The sequence below is a fragment of the Musa acuminata genome, chromosome BXJ3-6, assembly GCF_036884655.1.
Source record: "Musa acuminata AAA Group cultivar baxijiao chromosome BXJ3-6, Cavendish_Baxijiao_AAA, whole genome shotgun sequence".
Lineage (NCBI taxonomy): Eukaryota > Viridiplantae > Streptophyta > Magnoliopsida > Zingiberales > Musaceae > Musa > Musa acuminata.
Genome location: NC_088354.1, coordinates 3765665 through 3790628, shown reverse-complemented (window position 1 = coordinate 3790628; position 24964 = coordinate 3765665). Strand labels below are relative to the sequence as shown.

Sequence of the window (24964 nt, the reverse complement as noted above, 5' to 3'; positions counted from 1 at the left end):
TAACTAGAAGCACAGTGTCTCTGAATCTAAAATTTTCAACATCTTCATTCCCAAGTTTCCATCTACTTCCAGTGAAACCAAACAGAAACTCAGTCATGTCTCAGTGATGATTTCTTCATCAATATATTATGTATTATGACCTAATAACAAAGGAACTATCAGTTACATCTCCCCACAATAATACACATGTCCTACTAGAAGGAATGATTAGTGATTAGCACATGAGGATCATGACTCATGCCAAGCAATCGGCCATCATATACTCATGAAATTCCATGTACTACGAGATACAACTTCGCCAACTAAGGCTGACTGAGGTCAAGATCAACAATACAAGTCTAGTACTGTATTGAATTTTCAACCCTTGGGCAATCAACTCAACTTTTCATTGAATGATGACTGAGGACTTTGACATCAAGGCAATGTCTTAACATTCATCTTCCAGGATCTTTTTGCTGACATATCCAGGTTGCAGCTCCATTGCATACAGCTTCTGGTTCTTTTCCCCTTCTGCAACATGCATTCTCCAGTACAAGTCATGAACTATGATGGCCAGATAGGTTATAAACTGTTGACCTTATGATTCTGACATGAGCAATGCAATCATGGCATCAGCAGACTCTGGACCATCATTATTTACACTTGGAATTATATGTTCCGGACTGACCAATCTAACAAACTCTTTCAGCTCTGTGAAGCTGCAATGTTCACTGTATGGAACTTCATACCTGCAAAGAGGCAAGACCACCAAAAAAATGTTACATAGACTACACTTTATATTCATATTTTACCTTTATGGAATCCTTTTATGGAAAGTGTGCTAAAACAATGTTGGAATCAAATTTGATGCGCTGAACATGAGACATGATATCCAAGACTTGAAACCTTCTAGTGTTGATTCAAGTTAATGGTGGCACACACACAAGTTTGCTCAACCTCTAGATTTCTTAGTACAAGAAAAAATGAAACCCATCTGCAGAATAAAAGGAAAACCCATCATCCAAAACCAACTCATTTGTATGGATTAAGACAATTCCATAATCTTGTCATGCCTGGCCTTAATCTCTTCTCAGTAGCATTTCTTATTGCACATAAGGATCCTTCTTAGTGTATAATAGCAAGAAACAGAAGTTGCATCTCTAAGACCTCTTTTTTAACAATACTAGTCACACAGGTAGAACAAATTTGCTGGTTTGTACACCCAAAGAGCCTAAATACATTCCACTAGCTTGAACAAATAATTAGATTTCTAGAAATTAAGATGTGGATATCTTCAGTTCAGTAGTAATGCAAAGTTGGGGAGTTCCAGAGAGATCATTTCTAATATAGTAATATTCTAACATGTCAACTAGTTAAATTTTTTGTGTCAAACAATGAAGCTCCTATCAAGTAGCCAAACGTTTAACAGTTATACTAGATCTTAAAGTCTTACCAACTTTTCCTCATGCAAAAAACATTTTCTGGGGCTCAAGTATTGACATCAGTTGAAGTTTTGACTAAATGAACAAGCATTATAAGGTTCTAAATGGTAGAGAAATCTTGGTACAAGCTTTTTAGCAGCTTTCAGAGAAAAGATTACAAAGTTATCCTGATGGTTTGAAAATAATTTTGTCAATAGGAGCTTTCTTTTCACAAAATTGCTTGTACCTATGATTTCATTTTATTTTTAGGCTTCATGTTCTTAGATTCCCTCATCTCTGCCACTGTCGCTGATATATTATCCAAGCATAACAGAATTGACACTCACGGTTCAGAAAATATTACCTGATCATGGTACCCTGCTGCCACCTTTTCCCAGGAGTCCTTTTTTTGCCTTTTCCACATGCCCAACCAGTAGGTGAGAAAGCGACTATGAGATCATAGCGAGCCTGGGAAGCAACGAGAGACACTTATGTCAAACCATAAAACATTTCTCATTTTTCTGGTTTGACTTCATTAATATTTCTTCAGTATTTCTCAGTAAGGCACAAATGAAAAAATTATCCTTACAGAATATTGATTGGATATGTATCTCATTCGTTTGAAGCTTGCTAGAGTCCACAAAGGAACAACATGAATGTGGCTCTCCATTTCGTTTGCTGTAAACCATTGCATTTCCTCCTCAGCGAGCTCCAAATGCCTCAACAATTGTAGCTTTGCAGCCCCAACGTATATCTTCTGTCTCAATATTTGAGCAACTTCTAGGTACAACCTTTCTTTTCCTGTTGCAGAGAAAAATTATGTTCCGAATAGCATCACCCACATTGGAAATCATGAAAGACTGAGTGAGGCATTACCAATCGTGTAGCTACCAATTAAGAACAGAGTTTTTGGATTGAAAGCCTCTGCTTGAATTGCCTCAATTACAAACTGTGCAACTGCCTCTTGTTTTGGAAAGTCATACTGCACCATTTGAAATTTAGTCGAGTTATATGACATCGTAATGTATAAAACCAAAAAGAACCGAGCAAATGACATACTTGAGGGTTACAGTAGGTGGTGTCAAGGATAAGCGTATGAATATGACATGACTGCAATACAGCATTGTTGGCCATCTCTCTGGAAAAGCGGAAATCTCCCGTGTGTAAAACTGCCTAATCAAGGTTTCATTAAATTGCCAAGCATCATATAACTTTCAAGAAGACAAGCTAAAGCTTCTACTTGAAATATCACTCGAATAGTTGAATATTTCATACCTTGCCATTAGGTGGTTCAAAAAGGATTATTATTGACCCAGGACAGTGGTTTGCATCGAAGCATGTCAAACCAACACCTGCAACAGTGATCTTTTGGTTCAGAGGTAAAATTTGCAGTCTGTCCCATGGCACACCAATCTTCATGTTGACCAAGTGTGCAGTGATTGAGGAGCAATAGATCTTTCCATGGTAGAAGTTTTTGTTGAGACCCTGGTAATCTGTTAGAAGTTACTGATAAGTATCATACAAATAATAAGATATACAATTTGCTAGAATTTTAGCAAGCTGGATCAGCTCTTTGGCATACAATTGCTCGGTTACTAAAAACTGGTTTGAACCACCTAAGACAGTTTACATTTAACTAATCTAGTATGCTTAGCAATGCATTTGTGTGTGCACTGAAAAGCATCAGTGACCATTACCAGATTTCATCATCATAGCATGTAATCCCATTTTGGTCAAATATTCTACAAGTTACCAACACACAACACAGAATCGGTTGATTAAGTAAACATATAACTGATGTAATCTATAACTTTTCCTTTTCTATTTCGAACTTTATACAATGATTAGATGCATCAAACTTCCACTTGAACCATTAATTTGGCAAGGGGAAGCAAATATCTGAAGAAGATAAGAGAAGGTAACTGACAAGCTACTAACTATTAACCAAACAAGCACTCCAGAAATATCTGCAAACAGCAGATTATTAGGCTGATGTACAATCAACATGTATCAACTACACAAAGAGGCTAAAGGATTATAACCAACTCACGATCCATATGGAAGTGTGTTAAAAACCAATGGGAACAATCTCCTCTTAAATATCGAAATGCATCCTGCAAATGTCAAATAGTTAGCATTCAGCACACTAGAACACAATGGAAGAAGATTCAAGCACATTATATGCATTAAAAGTCAGGACTAATGAATAATCCATAAATTTTCAATTCTTTTATTAAAAAACTGTACCTTGACAATCGAGCATAATGGTAATACTCCATGTTATTATTAGATTGTAAAGTATGGACCCACTATTAAGAAATTGGACAATGATTAATAGAAAGCAACAATTAGCAAAGAAAACATAATTTCAAGCTCATCAGCAAATGACATGATGGGATTAAAAAAGAGGAAGAGGAAATGCAAAGACAACCAAATTCACCAAGGATATTCTTATATATACCTATTTGTATCATTTATTACATCAGTTGTATAATTTCTCAATAGTTCATTTTGTGTCACTTATTTCTCATGCTGATATCTTATTGAACTTGTTTATCATATCCTGAGTCCTAATGCCAAAGGAGATGAGATTATTTTGAATACAAGCATGTCTTTCAAACATCAAAAATTCAATCCATAAACAAAAATATCTACCCGGCATCCACATGCAAGACTACATGATGCAGACAGACCATGAAAAAAAGACTATTTAAGAGTATTTACAAAAGTGTAAAAATATATCATACCACTCGAAAAGGTGTCCCAGGTATGCAACACCATGGTGGAATCTCTCTAACTTTTCCCTTACTGACAGTGTTTCTAGTGGGCTTTCTCTTAGGAATTGAATCCTTTGTGATCCTCCCATTTAGTGGTTTGTTGTGATTACGAACACTATGCCTATCAACAACAGAACCATGAAAGTACTCCGTAATCAACTTATTTCCAGAAAAATGTGGTTTTATGTTCTCTACAATTGCTGCACTGGAAATATTTTTGTCTGTGTCTGGAAGATGGTTCCTTCTTCGAAGCTCATTGAGTGCATGGACTATCTTCTTTCTAGGTCCAAGTGCATCTATACCTATGCTGAGCAGATCCTGCAATAAAAAAAATAAGCAAAAAAAATCACTATATTGTGTTTTCACTACAATTAGGACAAGCGAGCGTGAGTTGTATCAGAACTTTACATAGACTGCAAAATTTTTAGAGCTGTAAACTAATTAATAAGTTGCTTGCCTAATGAACTTCAACAGTAATTTGATTTGTTCTGAGAAAAAAGCTGAAAAGTAGCTGTTTTTGCAACTTGGAATATTGATGAGCTTTATGTCCTGCCAAGATTATGTATTGGCAAGATCGCAATTCATCTAATAGTTTAGCATCATTCAACTCATTGAACATGAATATTGGTCATTCTTATAATTCAATTACATAAGTAATATAGCTAACCTAACCAGAGAAAAGCAGCATTTGGGTTGATTAAGTAAACTATCCTCTTATTAGAAGAGTATTACATTCCTTAAAAGTACAAGCAGCTTGATAAGAATATGCAAACTATGGAAAGGAGAAATTCAAGTGAATATACATCTCGTACCTCTTCCGTTAAACACTGAAGTGTTTCCCAATTAATCTCTTCCTTTACAAAAATATCTTTATACTTGGACAGCCCCAGAGATTGTAACCATTGAGTAACAGGGCTGATATCAACAACTCCTTCAGATGCATTTGACTTCATCTCAGAAATAGGATCAGCCACCTACATCATGACTTCTTGATCACTGACCACATATTTTAGACATACATACATACATATATATACATATACACACATGAGGAGATCTTCTATCTTATACCTTGAAGAGTTGATACAGATATATGATTTTATATCTTCTTCATGAAAACATGTTTTTTATTTAATTCTTCATAAATACAGGTAAATATGGAAGAACTCCATAATGAACATCAAACTGAAAGCTTTATGTTTTGTAGAGAACGTATATAACAGAGAAAAAGGATAATATTGGAGCAACAGTGAGCCCTTTTAGATCTTTTCTATGTGCCACTAACAAAATCACAGCACAGGAATCATGACTATCCTCCAGAGGAAGAAAATGTTTATGAGAAATCTCCAACTTAGTTTTCTAATAAAAGGCCATAACAGCAAACAACTAAAAATAACAATAACATTCATTGTCCTCAAACCTTTTTATCACTAGGTTAGCATGCAGTAAATTCTGACATGAGAAACATGTACTTGAGGTATTCATGTTCTAAGAACACAACAATAATACCACCTGAAAGAGGTTATTACCCTAGGAGCAAAAAACTTATATGTTCTTAATACATGCTTAATAGCACAATTCTGATAAGACTGGAACAGAAATCATAGACAACTTAATGATTTACCTCCAAAGTTTCAGCTTTATCTAGGCAATTATTAGTGTGAATCTGTCGCAGTTCATCACTTATATCAGTAATGTCTATCCCACATAGTGGACACTCCACTAAGCCACCTTGTTTCAATTCCGCCGTCTCATCATCAACCTCATTTGCTTCTAGTGAGGCTCCACCGTGTGAGGAACCTCCATCGTCCATCTCGCAGCAGAGATTCATCAGTTCATTAAGCTGGGTGCCTGCATCGAAATCATCCCAATCATCCACTCTCAAGCAACCACCTTCATCTATGTTAGAGACTGGCTTCGCTCTTGATTCCAACAGCCTTGATTCTATCGACCTGGAATAGTAAGTGCCCTCAGAAATTCTTGAACCGTCACCTTCATTTCCCCCACTTTTCACCACTTTCGGATCAACAGACGTCAGAAGAAAAGATTTTTCTTTCTCAACGCCACTTACACCATCAAAATGCACCACAGGGTCGCGCTCAAAATGAATACGGCAATCAGATGTAGAGATAGAAGCTTTCTCCAGTGACCCAGGACCAGAATCCAAGGAAGAGTTCCTCCTTTCCGCTCTCATGCGCTCCTCCCCCACGCACAACGTGCTGGGAACGCTAGTACAGACAGCGATGTATTCCGCGTCTTCAAGATTCTCCTTACCTTCGGCGGAGGCGAGCTTCCGCGGCCGCTTCCTTGGGCGGGCGCCAGTGGAGGACGTCAGTGTTCGCAAGCAAGGATCTTTCCTGGAAGACACGATCCGATTCTGGGCGATGGAGAATGCCTCGCTAGGGTTCTGAAAATCGTCGTCGTCTTCCTCTGACATCGCCATGGTTAGGGTTAGGGTTCGGAGGTTGGGCTTGGAGGCCATGTTGAGAGATCGAAAGAGGCGCCTTTGAGCTCCGATCTAATTTTAGATTTGAAAGGGAGGGAAAAGCGATGAAAGAGGGTCGCCGACTGCCATCAGCAACCGTCCATTAAAAGATGGACGGATTGAAATTGATCAAGCTGTATGGGCTTTTTAGGCCCAACAACCAAATACATGAAGTTAAACTCGGAAGCCCATTAAGACTAGTCTTTCTTCTTTTGAGGGAAACGGTCCTAAGCTCCAAGCAGAAGAAGCATCGGCGATTTCTCCCGAGGTACGCTTCTCAACCCTAATTTCTCCATCGAATCCCACATCCTCCCTCCCCCAGATTCCAATATCCTTCTATTACTTGCGACGAATCCGATCCCTCGATCTCTCTTTTGCGAATCGAGAAACCGGGTTCTTCGCGGGGGGCTCGTCGAGATAGTGGAGACATCGATACGCCATGGCGGATTTCGCGCCCTGTTGAATGGTTCTTGCTCCTTAATCTGCTTCTTTTATTCTGTGATCGATAATAGTTAGCTACTTTAACGTCATGGTCCCATAATTTAGAAAGTTACATGTGCATCCTTATATTACAAAAGTGAAATATTTTGGTTCATTTATATTTACCTTAACGTTATCAGTTTTACCAATAGAAACATGAAAATAAAGATCAAAAATATAATTTATACGTTCCAGTCAGTGGTGATGGATGGCGCTGGTGGTGGCAAATGTTATCTCGAGGAGCACAGCAACTCGAGGTGAGAGTCACTTTGTATTTGCGTCGATGCCAATTTAGTTGTCGAGCGACTCTTTCGTCGCACAGCATCTATATCAATGATCTTTTCATTACTTGACAACTGCATCAACGCCGACACAGATGCAGAGTGGCGTTGCTTGGTAACTATGTTGGCTTCGACGTAGTTGTCGAGCAGCGCCGCTTTGCATTTGTGTCGATACTGATGTATATGTCGAGCGGCTCTCACCTCTCACCGTCACTCTTTTCATCCATAATAATTACCCACGGCCCCCAACAACATCGTCGTTTGCCACCATTGATGCTGTCCCCCAACACCAATTGGAATGTTAAAATTGTATCCCGGATGTTTCACTTTCGTAACTATATGGATGCCAATGTAACCTTTTAAAATGTAAAGACTAAGATACTAAAGGTAACTAACTAGTAATATGTAATTGGTTGAATTGCTGTAGCTAAGTGATCGTGGGGAGAATATAAAGTTCCTTATGCTACAACCTATATAGATTATACAAACTAGAAGATACATATAGATAAGAAATGCATTTGATATCTTGCTGACATACTGACGTGTTGATAACCTTATCATGTGATACAAATATATTGTCCTGGAAACTGAATGAAGGAATCATCAAATCCAGCCTTATTAGCTTGTCATGAGGAATATAAAATGGTATTTTCTTTTGATCTCTTATTTGTTCAATGATAGATTGTGCACCACTTGACTCGGATATGATCTAACCAATGGTCTTTTAGGGGCCTTTCTCAACTGATGTGGGACATGTTCCAGTGCTGATTGGCATGCATGGTATAGTTCTTGCATCAAGCATCCTGAATGCTACTCCATTATGGTTTAGAATGCTCCAATGGTTTAGTTTTTTCCATGTTAATTATCCAAATGCTCATTTTTCAGTGTCATTTCCATGTTAATAATCTTATATCACTTTTACCACTCGAGGCAGAACATCTTTTTCTTTCACATGCTGACTTGAATCAGCTTCAAAATTGTCATATCTGTCTCTGCTGCACTATAAGTGAGTTGTGGATTTCATGGCATACTGCTCACTGCTCATCTGTCTGCCACAAGAAACAGTCTGATTTATAGCTACAGAGCAAATAGAACTTGTGGATCCAATGACAAGCATTTATTTGATGTAAAGATACAAGTTCAGATTCAGATCCTTAAGCTTCTATTTGACTGTAAATTGTTGCAGAGCTTAAGCAGCTTCTGAATATAACACAATTCCTTTCCATAGAGCTGAACAAGTTTTTTCTGCTTCCTTGATCAAATGCTTCTCAGCTTGCAGAGGAATCTCCTGCTCAAATGGAGGAAACCAGGCTTAGGTCCCATGTAACTGCAATGGGACTCCTCACGTCATGATCACCGTCGCTCCATGAGATGGAGCCGTAGGCATAAGATCCGGCCACTGCTTGACTCGCCAAAGAGGTGAACGTGATCTCGTACGACAAGCTCACGTTGACGGCGTCGAACACGAGCGTGCTCGGGGTGACGGTAACGTCCACGCCGGGCGGGCTGGAGACCCGCGCTTCGTATGCTGCCGCCGCAGAGGTTCCGACGTTGCGTACTACTCTTTTGTAGGTCACGACATCGCTGTTCGACGAGAAGATGACGGAGAAGGCTGGGTAGTTGAGGTCGCCGGGGCTATCCAATGCGGCAGTTGAACAGTTAACGCTTATCTCGTTCCTGGTGAAGACAGCGATCTGCGCCGGGCTGTATTCCATCGCGCAGAGGAAGGCGAGGTAGTCGTCGGTGTTCGAGTCGTACACTAGACCGGGGTCGAGCGCGCGGTTCGGATCCACGTGGCCGGCACCGCGAACGAAAGGTGTGGACTCCGCTTCGGTTGCCAAGTCCTTGATGGTCTCGCCGGAGTCGTCTGAGTTGTAGGCCGTGGTCATCAGGGCGGATTTGATGGCAGCTGGGCTCCAATCTGGATAGGCACGGCGGAGCAGGGCGGCGATGCCGCTAACATGGGGGCACGCCATGGAGGTGCCGGAGATTATGTTGAACTCGACCCGCCTCGGATCGATGTCGAGGTCCGTTGGCCCGTTCATCCCCGTCCACCCGGCCAAGATGTTGACGCCGGGGGCGATGACGTCGGGCTTGAGAATCTCCGCGACGCGGAAGTTTGGCCCCCTGCTCGAGAAAGCGGCCACCTTGGGGGCGGCGGGGGACGCTCCGATGGCCGTGCCTCGGAAGACGATGGTGGCGGTGGGCGAAGGCTGCGACTTGATGTAGTCCGTTATCTTGCTGCCGGACGTGTGACTGACCATCGTGGCCGGAATGAGGTGGGAATCAGCGACGAGTTCCCCGCCGCTAGCAGCGTCGTTGGCCAGAATCATCCCGGCCCCTCCGGCCAATTTCACCGCGCTCCCCTTCTCGACACGTGCATTGGTGCCGCGCTCACAGAGGACGATCTTTCCGGCTACTACGGCAGCGTCGAGGAAGCCCGGAATACAGAGACGAGACCCGCTGTCTCCGGCATACACCAGCGGAAGATAGGTCGAGTTTATTGGGTCTCCGGCGTAAAGAGAGGCGCCGCCGTATGTGCTGCCATCTCCGAGAACCACGTCGGCCGGGAACTCCCGGTCAATGGTTGAAGCGCCCACGGTGAGGATCCACGGGGCGATGTTGACCGCGGTGCGCTGTCCGGGGCCCGAATTACCGGCGGAGCATGAGACCACCACCCCGTGGCGCGCGGCACCGAACGCCCCAATGGCTATCGAGTCGCGGTAGAACGAAGGAGCATATCCGCCGGCGCCGACGGACAGTGAGATGACGTCGACTCCGTCGGCAATGGCCGCGTCCATCGCGGCGAGTATGTCCGAGTCGTAACACCCTCCGGCCCAGCAGATCTTGTAGGCGGCGATGCGCGCCTTGGTAGCCATCCCCCGGGCCTCTCCACGGGCGTATTGGTAGAACCCGGCATCGGAAACCACGGCGCCGGCGGCAGTAGAAGCTGTGTGGGTGCCATGGCCCTCGGTGTCTAGCGGCGACTTCGACTCCTTGGTCTCGTCGATCGGGTGGCCCATGGCGGCCTCATAGCCTTGGTAGAAGAACCGGGCGCCGATCAGCTTGCGGTTGCAGGAGGAGGCGTTGAAGCCGTTCCCCGATTCGCAGTAGCCCCGCCACGTGGAGGGGGGCGGGGGGAGGGAGTCATCGGCGAAGCTAGCGCGGGAGGGGTAGATGCCGGTGTCGAGCACGCCGATGACGACGTCGGAGGCGAAGGAAGAGAAGGGCCAGAGGCCGGTGGAGGTGGAGAGACGGAGGAAGACAGGGGAATGGGTGGTATGGGGGTGGCAGAGGCGGTCTGGGAGGACAGCGAGGACGGAAGGGAGGCGTCGGATGGCTGCGGCCTGGGCGGGGGTGAGGCGGGCGGCGAAACCGGACGCGGCCCGAGAATAGGCGTAGAGGAGTCGGGCGGGTTGCCGGCCGGGTAGGGAGCGGAGGGTGCGCGCGTACCAGTGGGCGTGGGACGGGGAGGTGGCCGGCTTGCGGGAGGGGGACAAGTGGACGATGTAGGTAGCCTGCGCGTCGGTGTCTACCTGCGCCGTTCCCAGCAGCGGCAAGATGAGGAGGATGGACACGGCGGGGAAGAAGGACAGGCGAAACGACTTCCCCATGGATCACGGAAACGGGTCCGAGAGAGGCAGAGGACACAGAGAGGAAGAAGAGGGGGAAAGGTGGGGGGTGGCGAAGACAGATCGGCCAATGGGATAAAATGGGAATATATGGACAGATGGGTGGTTGTCGGGTCGGGTAATGAACAGTATTTACGGTATGGACCATTTGGAAGAGCCGAACGAAACGGCAACGTGGCGTGGCGGTTCGGTAGTTTCTTGATGGAATAAGGGCTATTTGGGGTAGTGGCGAAAGGACCGCAAAGATTCCACGAGGAAGGGGGGGTGAGGCGGAGTGGGTTTGGGAGATGATCCACGTAGGATGTCAATTATGGAGCTTTTAAGAATTGTGGGGTCCATGTACTTTTAATGCTGCAAAGGAAAACCATCCACAGCCGTCCATTGCATCTCATCTTGTCATCTCAACCGTCCGCATGATTTCTTAACATCATAGTGACAGTTGATGGACGGTGATGGATCGTCCCTTTGACGCTGACTCATGCAGGACAGGGTGCACAGGATCGGGATGCGGGGGTACGTGGCACCGGATCGCGTGACCGTTCATTTAAAACGTTCTCAAGGAGGCGACCGACGGAGGGGTCCACCGCGTGCATGATTGAGCTGGCGTAGCGATCCCACTCGCGACTTATCGCACGATGATGGCGTGGGGACATCGATTAGAACACGACATGGATTAGTTTATGACACATACGGCACATTCACCGCTTAAATAAACAGCTCGTGAATACATGAGGGATTAAAGATAAATTGAAGTTGTATTAAATACATTAGTATGTCAACGTAGAGTAAGTCGAGATTGTCTCAATCAGGATTCAACGTGGAGTAGCCCAGTCGCCCAACGAGCACTCTTTGCGATGATGCTCTACCCTGATGCATCGAACGATCCAAGACATTTGAAGCATGTTTTTTTTTTTGGACAAAAGCATCTTATATATTTTTTACGAATAAAAATATTTAAAGCGTTGATGCGTTCTACATAGATATAAGCGTCCGCATTACATGATAAATCTTACATAGATAAAAATATCTGAAGTGTCACATACATCATTTATAAACAAAAATATTTTAACATCTCGTATATCTTTCACGAATAAAAGCATCTGAAACGTCTGATATATCATTCATGGATAAAAGCATTCAAAGTGTCTTATGTGTCATTTGCGAGCATAAACGTCTTCATTGCGTACTGCATCCTTCGCATATAGAAGTGTTGGAAGTGTTTGATGCATTCATGGACAAAAGTATTCAAATCATATGATGTATCTTCCGTGGATATCCTAATATGATACATCCTCCACAAATGTAAGCATCTTCAAGTGATATGTCCTTCGTGGATAAAAGCACTCAAAGTATTCAATACATCCTTCGTAGACAAAGTATTCAAAGTCTATGCTGATTCCTTTATGAATATAAATATCTCTAATACGTGATGTCTCCTTCGTAAACAAAAACATCTGAAGCATTTTATACATCTTTCATGGACAAAAGCATTTCGACGTCGATGCATCCTCCATGGATAAAAGTATTTGAAGCGTATGATGTGTCCTTAGTTGATATAAGCATCTCTGACATGTGATGCATCCTTCGTAAATAAAAAGCATATAAAGTGTTTGATGTATCTTTCGAAAACAAAAGTATCCAAAGCAAGCGTATGATGTATCCTTCTTAGATAAAAAACATATAAAGCATAAAATGCATCCTTCATAGACAAAAGCATCCAATGTGTCCATCGTGGGTTAAGCATCGGAGGTTGTATGATAAATCCTTTTTGTATAGGCATTGAAAGTCTTTCACGGGCTAAGCATCGAAAGTTGCTCGATGTGCTCTTTTCGGACTTTGCATTGAAAAGCACCTAATGTGTCCATCCCAGGATAAACGTGGGAGGTTGTTTGATGTGCTGATGCCTAACATGTTACGTCAACACATGATTACATATTTAGATCCCTTCAAGAGAGCTCTCAAAGTACACATTCGGGAGGTGACCAGAAATGCTATGAGAATATTTCTTTTATATCTCAAAATATTTTCTCTAATTAAATCGACTATAAAAATCCTTTGCACCGTAATAATCGAGGTCGATTATTATTTGTTCAAAATTCTCACATTCTATTCTAGGATCGAGTAGAGCGTGGGATCCTATTCGACCTCGATCTTTATGCATATTAACATCCAAATAGCTTTTGAATTTGTCTCAATCCATCTAGGCTTCTTGTGCATATAGGGTCAAACCAGATTGGCTTGATCCATGTATCACATTACTCGTATCCATCGCATCACAATCTAACCTAGATAGCATCATGATCCCGTGCTAGAAGCAACTCTTGCGTGCAAGTCCCATCGTAGGTTATGAGACAGCACTCAACCGTGAAATAAAGTGCAGTTATGTTAGAGAAGGAATCATTATATTCTTCATCGGTAGTTGACATCTTCATAGCTTTAGTACACATTAGTGAACTAAAATTGATTTGAATGGCAATCAGCAACTTAGAAGGATAATTTCTAGTTCTGATGGATGGACGGCGCCATTTGGGCCCACCGCTTCCGTCCTCGTCGATTGGATCTTTTAAGTGTGTTCTAAGAGTACTCAGATAATGCCTACAGCCAAAAAAACTAAAACTTGAAGTAAGTGTCCAACTTTGGGATATAAATCGGTTCATTAATAATAAATTAGAGATAAAAAAGGGTATTATACCCACATAGCCTCTCATATATGCTAAAAGAATGGGAAGCTTAGAGAAGAAAAGGAGAGCAAAAAAACTATTTCTTCTTTCTTGGTAAAAATTATTCTTTTTGTATTTGATTTGAGAAATCATATGGTGTCTTATCTTTATCATAGTTGATGGAATTGGATGGCATTTATTTAATTGGATAAGCAATTTTGGAAGATATAATTTTCTTTAGATATGTTTGGGGATAATATGATATCACATCATGCCCCATCATCTATCGCATCGGATTGACGTTTATGTATGTAGTGATGCCTACTTGATATCTATCATCTTAAACATCCGATCATCTTGACACATTGGTAGGAATCATTTTACATGTCTCATTAATATGAGTCCGCTTCAATAAATACACTAAATAATGATCATGAATTAGTTATGATCGTTAAAAAGTAATCTAACAAATTAGCTCTCCAATTAAAAATAATAATAATAATCCAAGTTAGGTAAAGTATATAATCTCTCTTGAGCAAGTCGAGTTTATGATTTAAATATTAAAAAAAATTATTGAATATGCCTTCGCAATAGATTTTTGTATAATAATTACTAAATCCTCTTATCTTCATGTATCAAATTTATGGGAAACTCAGACATTGAATTCAAATATGACTTTAAATCGTCGACGTATTAGAGGATCAAAATATAATTGCCTGAAGTATTGTTATTGTTGTTAGGGCTTCTTTGTCTTCTGAACAAACGTTATTCAGCTAATAAAACAGTAAATTTTACGTCCAATGCCTTAATGGAGATTAAAATGTTTGCCTTTTTCTCAAGGAAATAAGCCATCAGTTTCACTGCCATTACGTGCCATGCAAATTCCACGGCCACGTTTGCTGACTTCCGAACCCTCTCCCCTTCTCCTTCGTATCCACGTGCAGTGCAGACCTTCGTTCATCGGGTAAGCAAGCATTGGATTCTTTCGATCTCCTCCTCCCCCTCTTTAACGCGTTGAGCGCATCGTATCGATACGTATCTGAGCAGAGAAACGAGGAGATCAACCTTGGAAGGAAGATGAGCAGCCTTCTCGCCCGTGGATGCCGATCCTCCACCTTGAAGTCGACGACGTCCGCTGCGCTGCCTGCGTTGGGCGACTACGCACGCGGTCGCAGGGTAAGTTTCCGCCGCCTGCTGCGTGGTTCCATCTTGCAAGATCTGATGAAGGGGTACCGCGCACAGTAGTTGTTTGGGATGGGATTTGATGCTGGATTCTGCTCCCATCTCAGTTGCATGAGATATGATTTTAGTTTGAATCCGTTGATCCATCTGATCTGGTTACCTGATACCTTCCACGGAAAAAGATGTGATAGATCTGATGGTGTAGCGAGAAGGGAAGAAGATGATCGACTCCGTATTACGTTACCAACTTGTTTAATCATGTACGTCCCCCCCCCCTCTTCCGCCGTTTGCAGTACTGCGCGGAGAAGAAGGATGAACCGCAAAGAGTGGTGGAGAAGGCGACGTCGACGGCCGAAGAGTTCCTGCGGCAAGCCAGGGAGAAGTCCGAAGCAGTCGGCGAGAGCGCCAGGGAAGTCGTGGAGGACGCCAAGGAAGCAGTTCTCGGCGAGTCAGAGGAGAGGAAGCAGCAGAAGGTGGAGAAGGGAAACTACGATAAGATCGGGAGGGACTAATCGGGATATGTGAACAGTGCTTGTTCGAGGTGGCACGTCCATCCAAATAAAACCGCGCTGCATCTCATGGTTTCATCTGATGTTTGGGTGCCCGGAAATATTATTACACTTGTTTTTATTGAATATAATGGATAGTATTAAATCGGATAGGAATTAATTGAGGCTGTTGCGGTCATATCGGAATCAAACCGGAAATCTGAAAAATTCCGTCGGATCTTTTAATATTTTGTCGTCCTCTCTATTTCTTGTACAATGTATAAAAGGCTTCTTTACTATAGGAGAAGGAAACCTAAAATATTGTCTTGGCAGCCCCTCTTTTAAGCCATTGTTCGGCATGGTTGATGAGAATTAAATGGATCACTTTCTAGAAAAGTCGAAGGAAACCTGTAATTCCAACTACTGATTGCTTCTGTTTCATAGCTGTATATATATATATATATATATAATATTCAATTAAATGTATAATCCAATCGGTAAACCAACAATTCAACTAGTGATGCAGTGACATGAGGCTAATTTGGACGATGGTTGAGTCCAGATTAGATAACTATGCATAAAGTTGGTCAAATCAAAGCCTCTCTAGTGATAGTAGAGAATGCAGAGGCCTTACGATGCACAATGAACACAAGGTTACAAGCATTGCTATGTTAGACTTGTCTAAAACTTCATAACATATTTGATCTAAGGTATCAAAGTATTAACCAACACTTTCCAAGAAAATGCACCGAAAAACTGTACCACAACAATTTCAAAACAAAAGAAGAAATTGTACCAATTAGCAGAATATGGTCTTCATTTTGAGAATATAAAAAGACGAGCTACCAAAATAAAAGAAACTTTGGATGGGATATATATATATATATATATATATTACCCCACCAAGGTAGGGTTTGTTCACCAAAATGCCAAATGCCGGCCTGTGCGCATGTCTCACCTATATGCATCCACCTGGTTTAAAGACTATCATGCAGCAACAGTTAGAAACCCTAAATGATCAATCAAATATACATGATAGCAAATGTTAGTTCTGACGAACACTGCCCATAAAAAAAACACAAAAGTTGGAAACCCTAAAAGATCAATCAAGATACATGAAAGCAAATGGTTCTGACAGCCACTGTCGTAAAAAAAAACCAAAAGAAAAAGAGCATATAGAAACCAGGTTAAAATTGGAGTATTTGTGCACATTAATCCTATGAAGGAACCACCATACCTTGTGAACTTAGTGTGCCCTTAATTTTTGTGCAGATATACAACATACGAGTAATAGCAAAAAGTATAATGAACATCTCCTACCTTTGTCCCTTGAAAAAAACTCTTATACAAGTTCATCATCTGTGACTCTTGGGCAACTCTTGAGGAATCTGATCTCTCTTGGACCCAAATATTCCGAGAGCCTTGTGGCATATAATGACTGCTTGCCAAGACCTTCACTTAGTACCATAACATGTGGGTTGAATCACTTGACACCAACAGATGTCATGAGATCTTCGTACTCTGCATCTGTTTCTGTTTTCCTCATGTTAGTATGATTTTCTTCTGCCTTTCTAGGTGCGGATGAAACTGACGTTGGTGAGAAAGGATCATAAATCTGATTCCCTCCGGCATTTGATGAGGCTACACCAGCCATATAACCAGGATGGTTAGCACCCAACTGTTGCATCGGAACGGCTGGACTGTTTGGTCTGTTCACAGGTCGCAACTGATTCTGAGATGTTTGTATGATGGGCATAGACCAGGCAGGCATGCGAGGTGGATTAGATGATTGGGCAGCCGAGGAAAAGCCTGGTCCCATTTGACTTGATGGACCAGTTAATCGAATGGAGTTTGTATCTGAGAATGCTGGAAGGTTTGGAGGAGGACGTACCATGGTCAGATCAACTGAAAAAGGAACACCCGAGGAAGGTGGCAGGCGAATAGGAGCTTGAGATGGATTTGTTTGATTGACAGCTAAAGGCCTAGGAAACCCTTGAGTGTTGATGGATGAAGCTGAATTTTGCAAAGCTGGTCTGAAAGATGGGGGCTGAGGTGCAGCAACAGCAGTCATCTGTTGTGCAGTCTGAACATTGGGCCTTCGAGGTGTCGGAGATGCAGGAACTTGTGCACCAAGTGGCCGAAACGTAAAATCAGCAGAAATTGGGCGTGGAGGTTTTGGGACTGCAACGGGTGGTGTGGTGATGACTGTATTTGGTGGGTGGGTTACATGTGAGAAACCAGGCATGACTCCAGAAAGGGAGATGGGTGTTACAGGTGCTAGCTGAGGCAATGATCCTGGTGGCTGCACTGGCATTGAAGATTGTACAGGAGCTTTCGACGGAAGCGGTATTTGAGCTTGCCCCAGTATAGTTAACAAAGGATGGGAAGGAGCAGATGCTTGAGTCATGGCAGGGTTAGATCCACCAAGTGGAGCTGCACTTTGAAAAACAGCAGGTGGACGTGGCACTGGAGCTGGTATGCCTGGAAGCATCGGCATTGGTCTAGGTGCAGGTGAAGGCATATGTGGAGGTACTGGAGTCGATGAAGGCATAGGAGTCGACAATGGGGCTCCAGTTTGCAGAACTGAAGTAAACTGTGAGGCACTTGGTCTGAATGGGAAAGCAGTTGGAGCAAAATTTGTCGCTAAAGGCCTATTGGTTTCATTTGTAGGAATATTTGGTTGTAAAGGTAGAGTGCCAATGGCTGCTGGAGGCCTGCTGACATTAGAAGGCACATTAGAAGCTGTAGCAATAGCTGGTGATGAAACAACCAGTGGAGGCCTCATCAGTGGAGCTGATGAGGGAAGCAAGGCAGGCCTTTGTAACAATGGGACAATCTGAGGTGCAGTAGACCATCCAGAATTTCCAGCAGGAGGTAGTGTAGTTAATGGCCTGCTGGTCAATGATGCGTCTGGAGCCATGGCCATTGGTTGTGGACTCAAGGATGCTACATGGCTTGAAGCATGCACAGCTCCTGAGAAAAGTGGTTGTGAAGCAGCAAAAGAAGGCACATTGGAAAGCATATTAGGATAAGCTGGAGGCTGCTGACCAGTAAGATTATTACGTGGTGGAGCTTGATTCAAAGGTTGCTGCATAGCTTGCATAGGAAACTGAGATCCGGAGTTTACAGCTGATGAGCTACTTTGCATTGTGCCAAAGGAATGATGTAGTCCACCAAAAGGACGCGGAGGAAATCGGACAGAGTTGTTGGGCAAAGATGGTACAAATCCAGAAGACAGATGTGACTGAAGATTAGGTGGGGCAATTGGGAGCCAAGGAGCAGTAAATGGCTGATACTGCAGTGGACTAGGCTGAGCAGTCAGTAATATGGGCGGTGCAACACCTTGATTAACATCAGCTGTAGTCATGATCATGTAGCTCGAAGACATCTCCTTCAAATTCACATCAGCATTATCTAAATTGCTGGCGACGAGAGAAGTCGAACTGGTGGAAGACACAGCAGCGGTACCCTATAAAGCCATGAAAGTGTAGGCTGAGCCTATAGAACTGGTCCGAAAGACAAAGGAGAATTCTGTTAAAAATATTTAAAGCAGCAAACTCACAGATACTGGAGTGAACAGCAATTCAATCAGTGCAACTGCTGTGTCAACTTTCTCATATGTATCTGCTGAGATATTAACATGTAACTCCTCATAAGCATCCACGGCTTCGCTTTTGTCTGAGTGAGTAATTTCATGCTGAAAATTATCATAGCAAGTATAAGGGCAGTCTTTCGATATAATGAAATACAGTTGCAATTCTATCATCCTTAAATGAAAACGAACATAAATTTCAAAGAGTAATCACAATTGAGTTCAAGCAATAGTAATGATACATAAAGATTATTCACTGAGCATAATGATTGACGTAAATTAATTACTAAATGACTCAAACAAACATGTTAAGCTGGGGAATGACAAAGAAAGATCAAGTATGGTTTGTCACAGAGATCCAAATAAAAGTCTCAAAAGTTCCTTTTCTGATATAAATCACATTACAGAAGTTGTAAAAGTTAGAAACATATACTAGGGAAATTTTTCAAACATGACAAGCATCATAAAATTTAATCAGCATGTGGCGCAGGATTTGTGAATCACTAGATGGACAAAAATGATGAAACAAAAAGGAACAAAGTCAGAAAAGAAAGCTGATTTATCAATTACTAATGAAATGGCAGGTTACCAATAATGACAAGAGTGCAAGGGATTTACTCTTACCTGGCATCAAGTTGAAACAAGAATGATCTCAGACATGTAAATAAGAAAAGATGTAACAACTAAAATAAAATTTTGAAAATATAAGGTGGAAAATATAAATTGCAAGACTTCTTTTGTAAGGTCTAATGAGATGCTGAAATTATCATTGAAGAAAGAAAAGTGAGGCCAGTATGAAAGCACAACAGTTCTAAGATTGCGCATTCAGGAACAGAGAACTTTTCAGAAATCAACATATAGATGATATACTACAGAATATAAATTGGTTAGCAAATTTAAAATTAAATGTGCTTGTTCTTAAAAAAATAATAGCTTCAATTCACCTTCTCCCCTGTGTCCTTTTTAGTTCCATAAACTCGTACTTTAGCTCCTGTTTCCTGGATTCAAATAAATAAAGGCATTACAGACAAGTACTATATGCATAATTTGATGCTTCAGATGCCAAAAGGAAAAAAAAACACACAAATGCCAAAGGAATCTATACTTCTTCCAGTCGCTTCTGAGTATTGCTTTCAGGTCCCAACAGTAGTCCAACAAAATTGTATCCAGGATGCACCTTGATCTGCAAATGCCATAAAAAGAAAACAGAGGAATTAGGTAACATGGAGAGACATACCTAATTATATCCCCACCTCCTTTTTTCTCCAATACCCTCTCTCTCTTCCAAAAAAGAAACAAAAAAAGAAACGAAAAGATTGCCAAGAAAAGATAGCTATGATGCTTAGATTAGCAACGATATAGGTACCACTTTGCACCTTAAGAAGCAAACAGCTGCACTGACAAAATAAGGGGCAATGACATTACCACTGTCACCTTCATGGCTTAAAATATTAATTTTTTGCACTTTCAAACATTTCCATAATTGGCTTTTACACACCTTGAATCTCAATAAGAAAAGAGAATATCACCAATCTGATCGACAATTTGTCACCCTTTTGTGCTAGAGATAATATTTTTACTTGATCAGCAAAAGATAAGCTAGACTTAGCTAAACATAGAAAGTCACAATATGATGATGCTTTAATAAATTGCATTTATCAATGTGATATGAACAAATTCACGTGAAGAGAGGGATCAAATAAACTATAAGAGAAAACATTTTTACTTTAGGTTGTCCACTTGTTTTGCTGTATGGACTGTAATCCAACATATCTTCTGTCTTAACTCTGCATCTAAAATTTCTAACTTAAAAGATTCCTTTTACATCATCATAAATATTGTATATTAAATTCCAAATATCCAAAGTAATATTTCTACAGAAGCAGGGGACTGCACTGCACATTTGTTGTATACAGGTACATATGCAGAAAGTTATCATTACATAACACAAAAAATAAGTAACGAATTTGACACAAATCAAGAAAATTAAAAGGGAGTATAAACTAATAAACATTTAACATACCAGAAAAAGCTAATAGCTTTTCAATAGTATGACAGAAATGAAAAGTTGTAATAAAAATATGTAGTAGTCTGAGGAGTTGCACGAGGAGACAACTTGAGGGAGCAATTCCAAAATAAGATGAAGAGAGCCGAAATGAAAAAGAGAGAAGAAATAAAAAAAAATTAAGACAATATTTACCTTTACCAGACATAGGAAATCACCACATATGCAGTAGTCCACATGGAACATTAGGTGGATACTGTCAAAAGCACCCAAAGCAAACACATGCAGACACAAAAGCAAACCCTGATGGTTGCTTTTTAAGATGCTAGCATTCATTTGGTAGATTTATATTGACTGCTGTGCACATGAAGAAAGAACCAGACATGCACAGTGCATACTGAACATGGATAATTTAGCAGCACATCTACTCATGTTTTGATCCTGAGCCTTCTCTCCATCATATCAAGAACAAGATACATTCACATTCGGAAACATTTTTGCAACATGCATAAAGCATACTTTGAAGCATAATTTAGCACAACATCAAATGTTTTGCAACATGCATAAAGCATATTTTGAAGCATGATCTGGCACAACATCAAACATTTTGCAGCATGCATAAAACATTTTCGAACATGATTTGGCACAACATCATCAAAGAGAGGCCATAGCATGTAAGCATTAATCCTAAATAAATTTGCCTCATAAGTACTAAGAACAATTAAGATGACAGCAGCACAGAGCAAAAAATGTATGATGGAATGAACTTACAGGAATGGGGATGTCTGCTTCTTTCAGTAATGGCTTATAATCAGCAGGAGGTTTGTATGAAGGATTCAGACGTAATATTTCACCTGCAAATAAAAATAATCATATATGAAAGATGCAACTTACAACTCTAAAACAAAGGAAAAGAAAACAAATTGGGAAACATAAAATAATTACCAATAACTTCTCGCCTTTCCAACTCCAAAAGCTCTAGCTTTGAGGTCAGCATATTCCACGCTAAAGGTTTAGACTTAAGAATCAACAAGATAGAAAGGAAAATCAATACAGTTGTCAAATATAGAGAGCCCCTAAATGGAATAAGCAGAAACCAAATTATGGCGTCCTCTACACATCAGCAATTACAATTAGCAGAAATTCGACCAAGAGAATAGGGAACAGCAACTGCTACAGGATTGGCAAAGTAACTCATAGCAATTTGCCCCTATAAAAAGGCCAGAAAAATTCTTTATTTCAGTACCTCTTTGTCAATCTGGTGGCTATCTGAATCATCATCCAAATTCTGCTTTATTGAAAGAGGGCTTTGATTATCTTTTATCTCCAAATGCCCGTGCTTCAGCTGCTGGGTAATTTGCTCCAGTCGAGTCTGCTCAGGAAGTAATATCACTTAATGTAACCTGGAAGTTCAAGCTTCCTATGAGAATTTTTTTTCCATCTAATGCCTGAAGAAAACAGTTAGAAGTCTCCCCTAAACAAAAGGTGAGTGGGGATTTCTTTCATTTGAAGCTGAACTATAACAGTTGCATCTCAATATTTGCAAATCTTGACAAGTAGTATAATGTTGAATATCTCATAATAACAAATACATTAGTATGGAATTGCATGTCAGCTCGATCAAACAGATTTATAGACTAGTAGAACTTGATACATGTTCACAGAAGCATTACTATGAAACAAGAATCACAGTCATTGTAAGACGACAGGAGTTACCAAACAAAATATTTTACAACCTTAAACAACTTACCTGATATGCTAAGGCTCTTCCTTTTCTGACAGCAGCATCCAGTGTAAGATCAGGTCCCCACTTTGTTTTTCTCTGAACTTGTTTAGTTGTTTCTTCCTTAACAGAATTACCACCTTCCAATTTCCCCCCCCTTTGGAAGATAGGAACCAATGAACCAGACAGTTTATTTTTTGGTATAACAAATCCAGATTTTGCTCCAAACATGGAGATTTTAGGACTGTTTGCTGATGTAGACATAGATCCAGTATATTGCACACGGCGAGATTCAGCAGAAGCTGATGGATCAACTTTTGCAGCCATGGATGAGAGTAATTCCAATGTAGCTAATTACCCTGCAGAGTCACAGAGGAGGATAAACTCAAAAACGGTTAAAATATTCAACCACAGACAGAATACATACTTGAGACAATTCACGAGTGTTGAAATAGCGATGGGAACTTCAGGAATTAAGACGTGTACAAAATTATTGAAGTCATTAAGAATGTGGTTACACAAGCTCTTCATAAAACTTTGGACAAGTGTACTCTCATTTTTCCACTAATCTGAACTATTGTAATACTTAGCAACATCACATTGTTCATCCAGGCTACTTCCTTCCATACCTAGTTTCATACAGCTAAAATCATCATATGAAATCCTTGAGAGTTTCAAAGAAAAGAGAAGCCCAATAGAAAAGGTAATGATACAAAGAATATTCATATCCTAAACCACCCGGCTCCAAAATGCCTTAAAATCCTAAAGACAAAGGATGGGAATCTCCAGAAAAGGCTCCCAGTTCAATTTTTTACATAAATGTTATTATCAGAATGTCGAGAATCTAAGCTCCACATAGATTTTACTTCTCCTAGTCCTGGAGACTTCAAAGATCATAAAGACAATTTTCCTTTAGACACCATACTCCATTCTGTGTATACTGGTTTTGTTAAACTTGATTCTGTTAAAAATGGTCTTGATAACATGATGCTCTACGAACGTTTCAAAATCAAATATTAAACAAAAATTCTACCCTGTCAACTATGCAAAGAAATATTAAGAAATTAAAGGAAATGCGTAGATCCCCTTAACAACTATGTAAAAGAACAAATTCTTTTATTCCACACTCTGGATTTCGAGTTATAGTAGGTATTTTACCCTGATATCTTTGGGTTAAAGGAAATATTGGACCTGAAAAAATTCATTGAAATTAACTGAAGTTTACCAAGTACAAGTGAAAAACCACAGATCTAGGATACCTCTTCCAATTGCATAACTAGGATACCTCTCGCACGCATCAACAAGAGGGAAGAGAGATCAGAGGTGGGCCGCCCCTAAACGTGAAATCAACAACAAATAACAACCAGTTTGGTGAAGGCGTATGATCGATCGAAGAGCAGGAATGTGACGATGGAGCACGCTCAGCAAACGCAGAATGCTTGGTACCGAAGGATGATCGGGCTGACGAAAAACCCGATCCAGAGCGGTAAAGAGAAAACGGTGGTGGGCGGGAGGCTGGTGACTCTACAAAAGATTACCGATAGTCAACGCGTACAAATCCTCTACAAAAGCATAAAAGATACAGAGAAACAATCGAACAACATGAAAGAACATTTGAAAACCTAGGGTTCTCTGTCGTCACGAAGGATCCTTCCCCTATTACTTACTTCACATTCCCCGAGATCCTCCACCGCCAGATCGGTCCAGGGAAAGATCGAGAAGAGGAGGAGAGCGACGCAAAGCCGAGGAGAGGAGAGGCGGCGAGGCAGCGAAGAATATAGGGTTAGGGCTAACTGAGTACAGGCATAGCAAAATAAGTTCTCGGGTACGGATTGCTACACGTAAATACATATTCAATTAACGCAATAATTAATTTTATTGTATTTAACTGCATCAAGAAAATGATTTTTACTTGTCTATCCTCTCAAAAGCTTGAAAATAATAATGCATTTGCGCCAATAATTAAGATATGGTTCATACAACACCAATAAATCATGTTCTAAGAATCTCTACCATCACAACAATAAGTCGTCATAAGCTAATTTATTTCTATATAAATTTCACACCTTCATTTTTAACATTCGAAGAGTTTATGAAATTAAAATAAATATAGAATATTTATTTTAATTAAGAATATTATTTTTTTGATAGCTCTTCGTTATTTTATTTATCCCAAAATCTTTTTCTTTTCTTTTTTTTGCGTATTTAGCTTATGTAGCTAAATCGAAATGTGTGGTCGGTGGCGCGACCTGGATCTAT

At 40.9% G+C, this 24964-nt stretch overlaps 3 protein-coding genes and 1 long non-coding RNA gene across 9 annotated transcripts; all 4 read right to left on the bottom strand.

Moving 5' to 3' along the window:
* Window positions 1-217: 217 nt before the first annotated feature.
* On the bottom strand, window positions 218-7032 carry LOC135641157 (uncharacterized). The gene is made up of 10 exons (XM_065156255.1): window positions 5802-7032; window positions 4990-5151; window positions 4148-4495; window positions 3451-3514; window positions 2676-2893; window positions 2460-2573; window positions 2277-2382; window positions 1990-2201; window positions 1765-1868; window positions 218-728 (listed from the first exon to the last, which is right to left on the bottom strand). The coding sequence occupies exons 1-10, from the start codon at window positions 6657-6659 to the stop codon at window positions 578-580; spliced, it is 2337 nt and encodes a 778-aa protein (XP_065012327.1). The 5' UTR covers window positions 6660-7032; the 3' UTR covers window positions 218-577.
* Window positions 7033-8518: 1486 nt separating this feature from the next.
* On the bottom strand, window positions 8519-11206 carry LOC103986879 (subtilisin-like protease SBT1.4). The gene has a single exon (XM_009405015.3). It carries the CDS (start codon window positions 11035-11037, stop codon window positions 8716-8718), a length of 2322 nt encoding a protein of 773 aa, XP_009403290.2. The 5' UTR covers window positions 11038-11206; the 3' UTR covers window positions 8519-8715.
* A 3286-nt stretch (window positions 11207-14492) lies between these two features.
* Window positions 14493-15423, bottom strand: LOC135641845 (uncharacterized). The gene is made up of 2 exons (XR_010497803.1): window positions 15146-15423; window positions 14493-15064 (listed from the first exon to the last, which is right to left on the bottom strand). It is a non-coding gene; the product is annotated as an uncharacterized LOC135641845 (long non-coding RNA).
* Window positions 15424-16559: 1136 nt separating this feature from the next.
* Window positions 16560-24510, bottom strand: LOC135581607 (uncharacterized). 6 transcript variants are annotated; one of them, XM_065155685.1, is made up of 11 exons: window positions 24328-24497; window positions 23965-24229; window positions 22733-23064; window positions 22229-22354; window positions 21928-22000; window positions 21754-21836; window positions 20083-20160; window positions 19922-19975; window positions 18948-19082; window positions 18434-18854; window positions 16560-18358 (listed from the first exon to the last, which is right to left on the bottom strand). In XM_065155685.1, the coding sequence occupies exons 3-11, from the start codon at window positions 23030-23032 to the stop codon at window positions 16869-16871; spliced, it is 2760 nt and encodes a 919-aa protein (XP_065011757.1). In that variant the 5' UTR covers window positions 23033-23064; window positions 23965-24229; window positions 24328-24497; the 3' UTR covers window positions 16560-16868. The 6 variants fall into 6 exon arrangements, with proteins under 6 accessions (XP_065011757.1, XP_065011750.1, XP_065011754.1 ...); XM_065155678.1 differs by having other exon boundaries at window positions 16560-18854; window positions 24373-24510; XM_065155682.1 differs by having other exon boundaries at window positions 16560-18854; window positions 23931-24229.
* Between the last annotated feature and the right edge of the window lie 454 nt (window positions 24511-24964).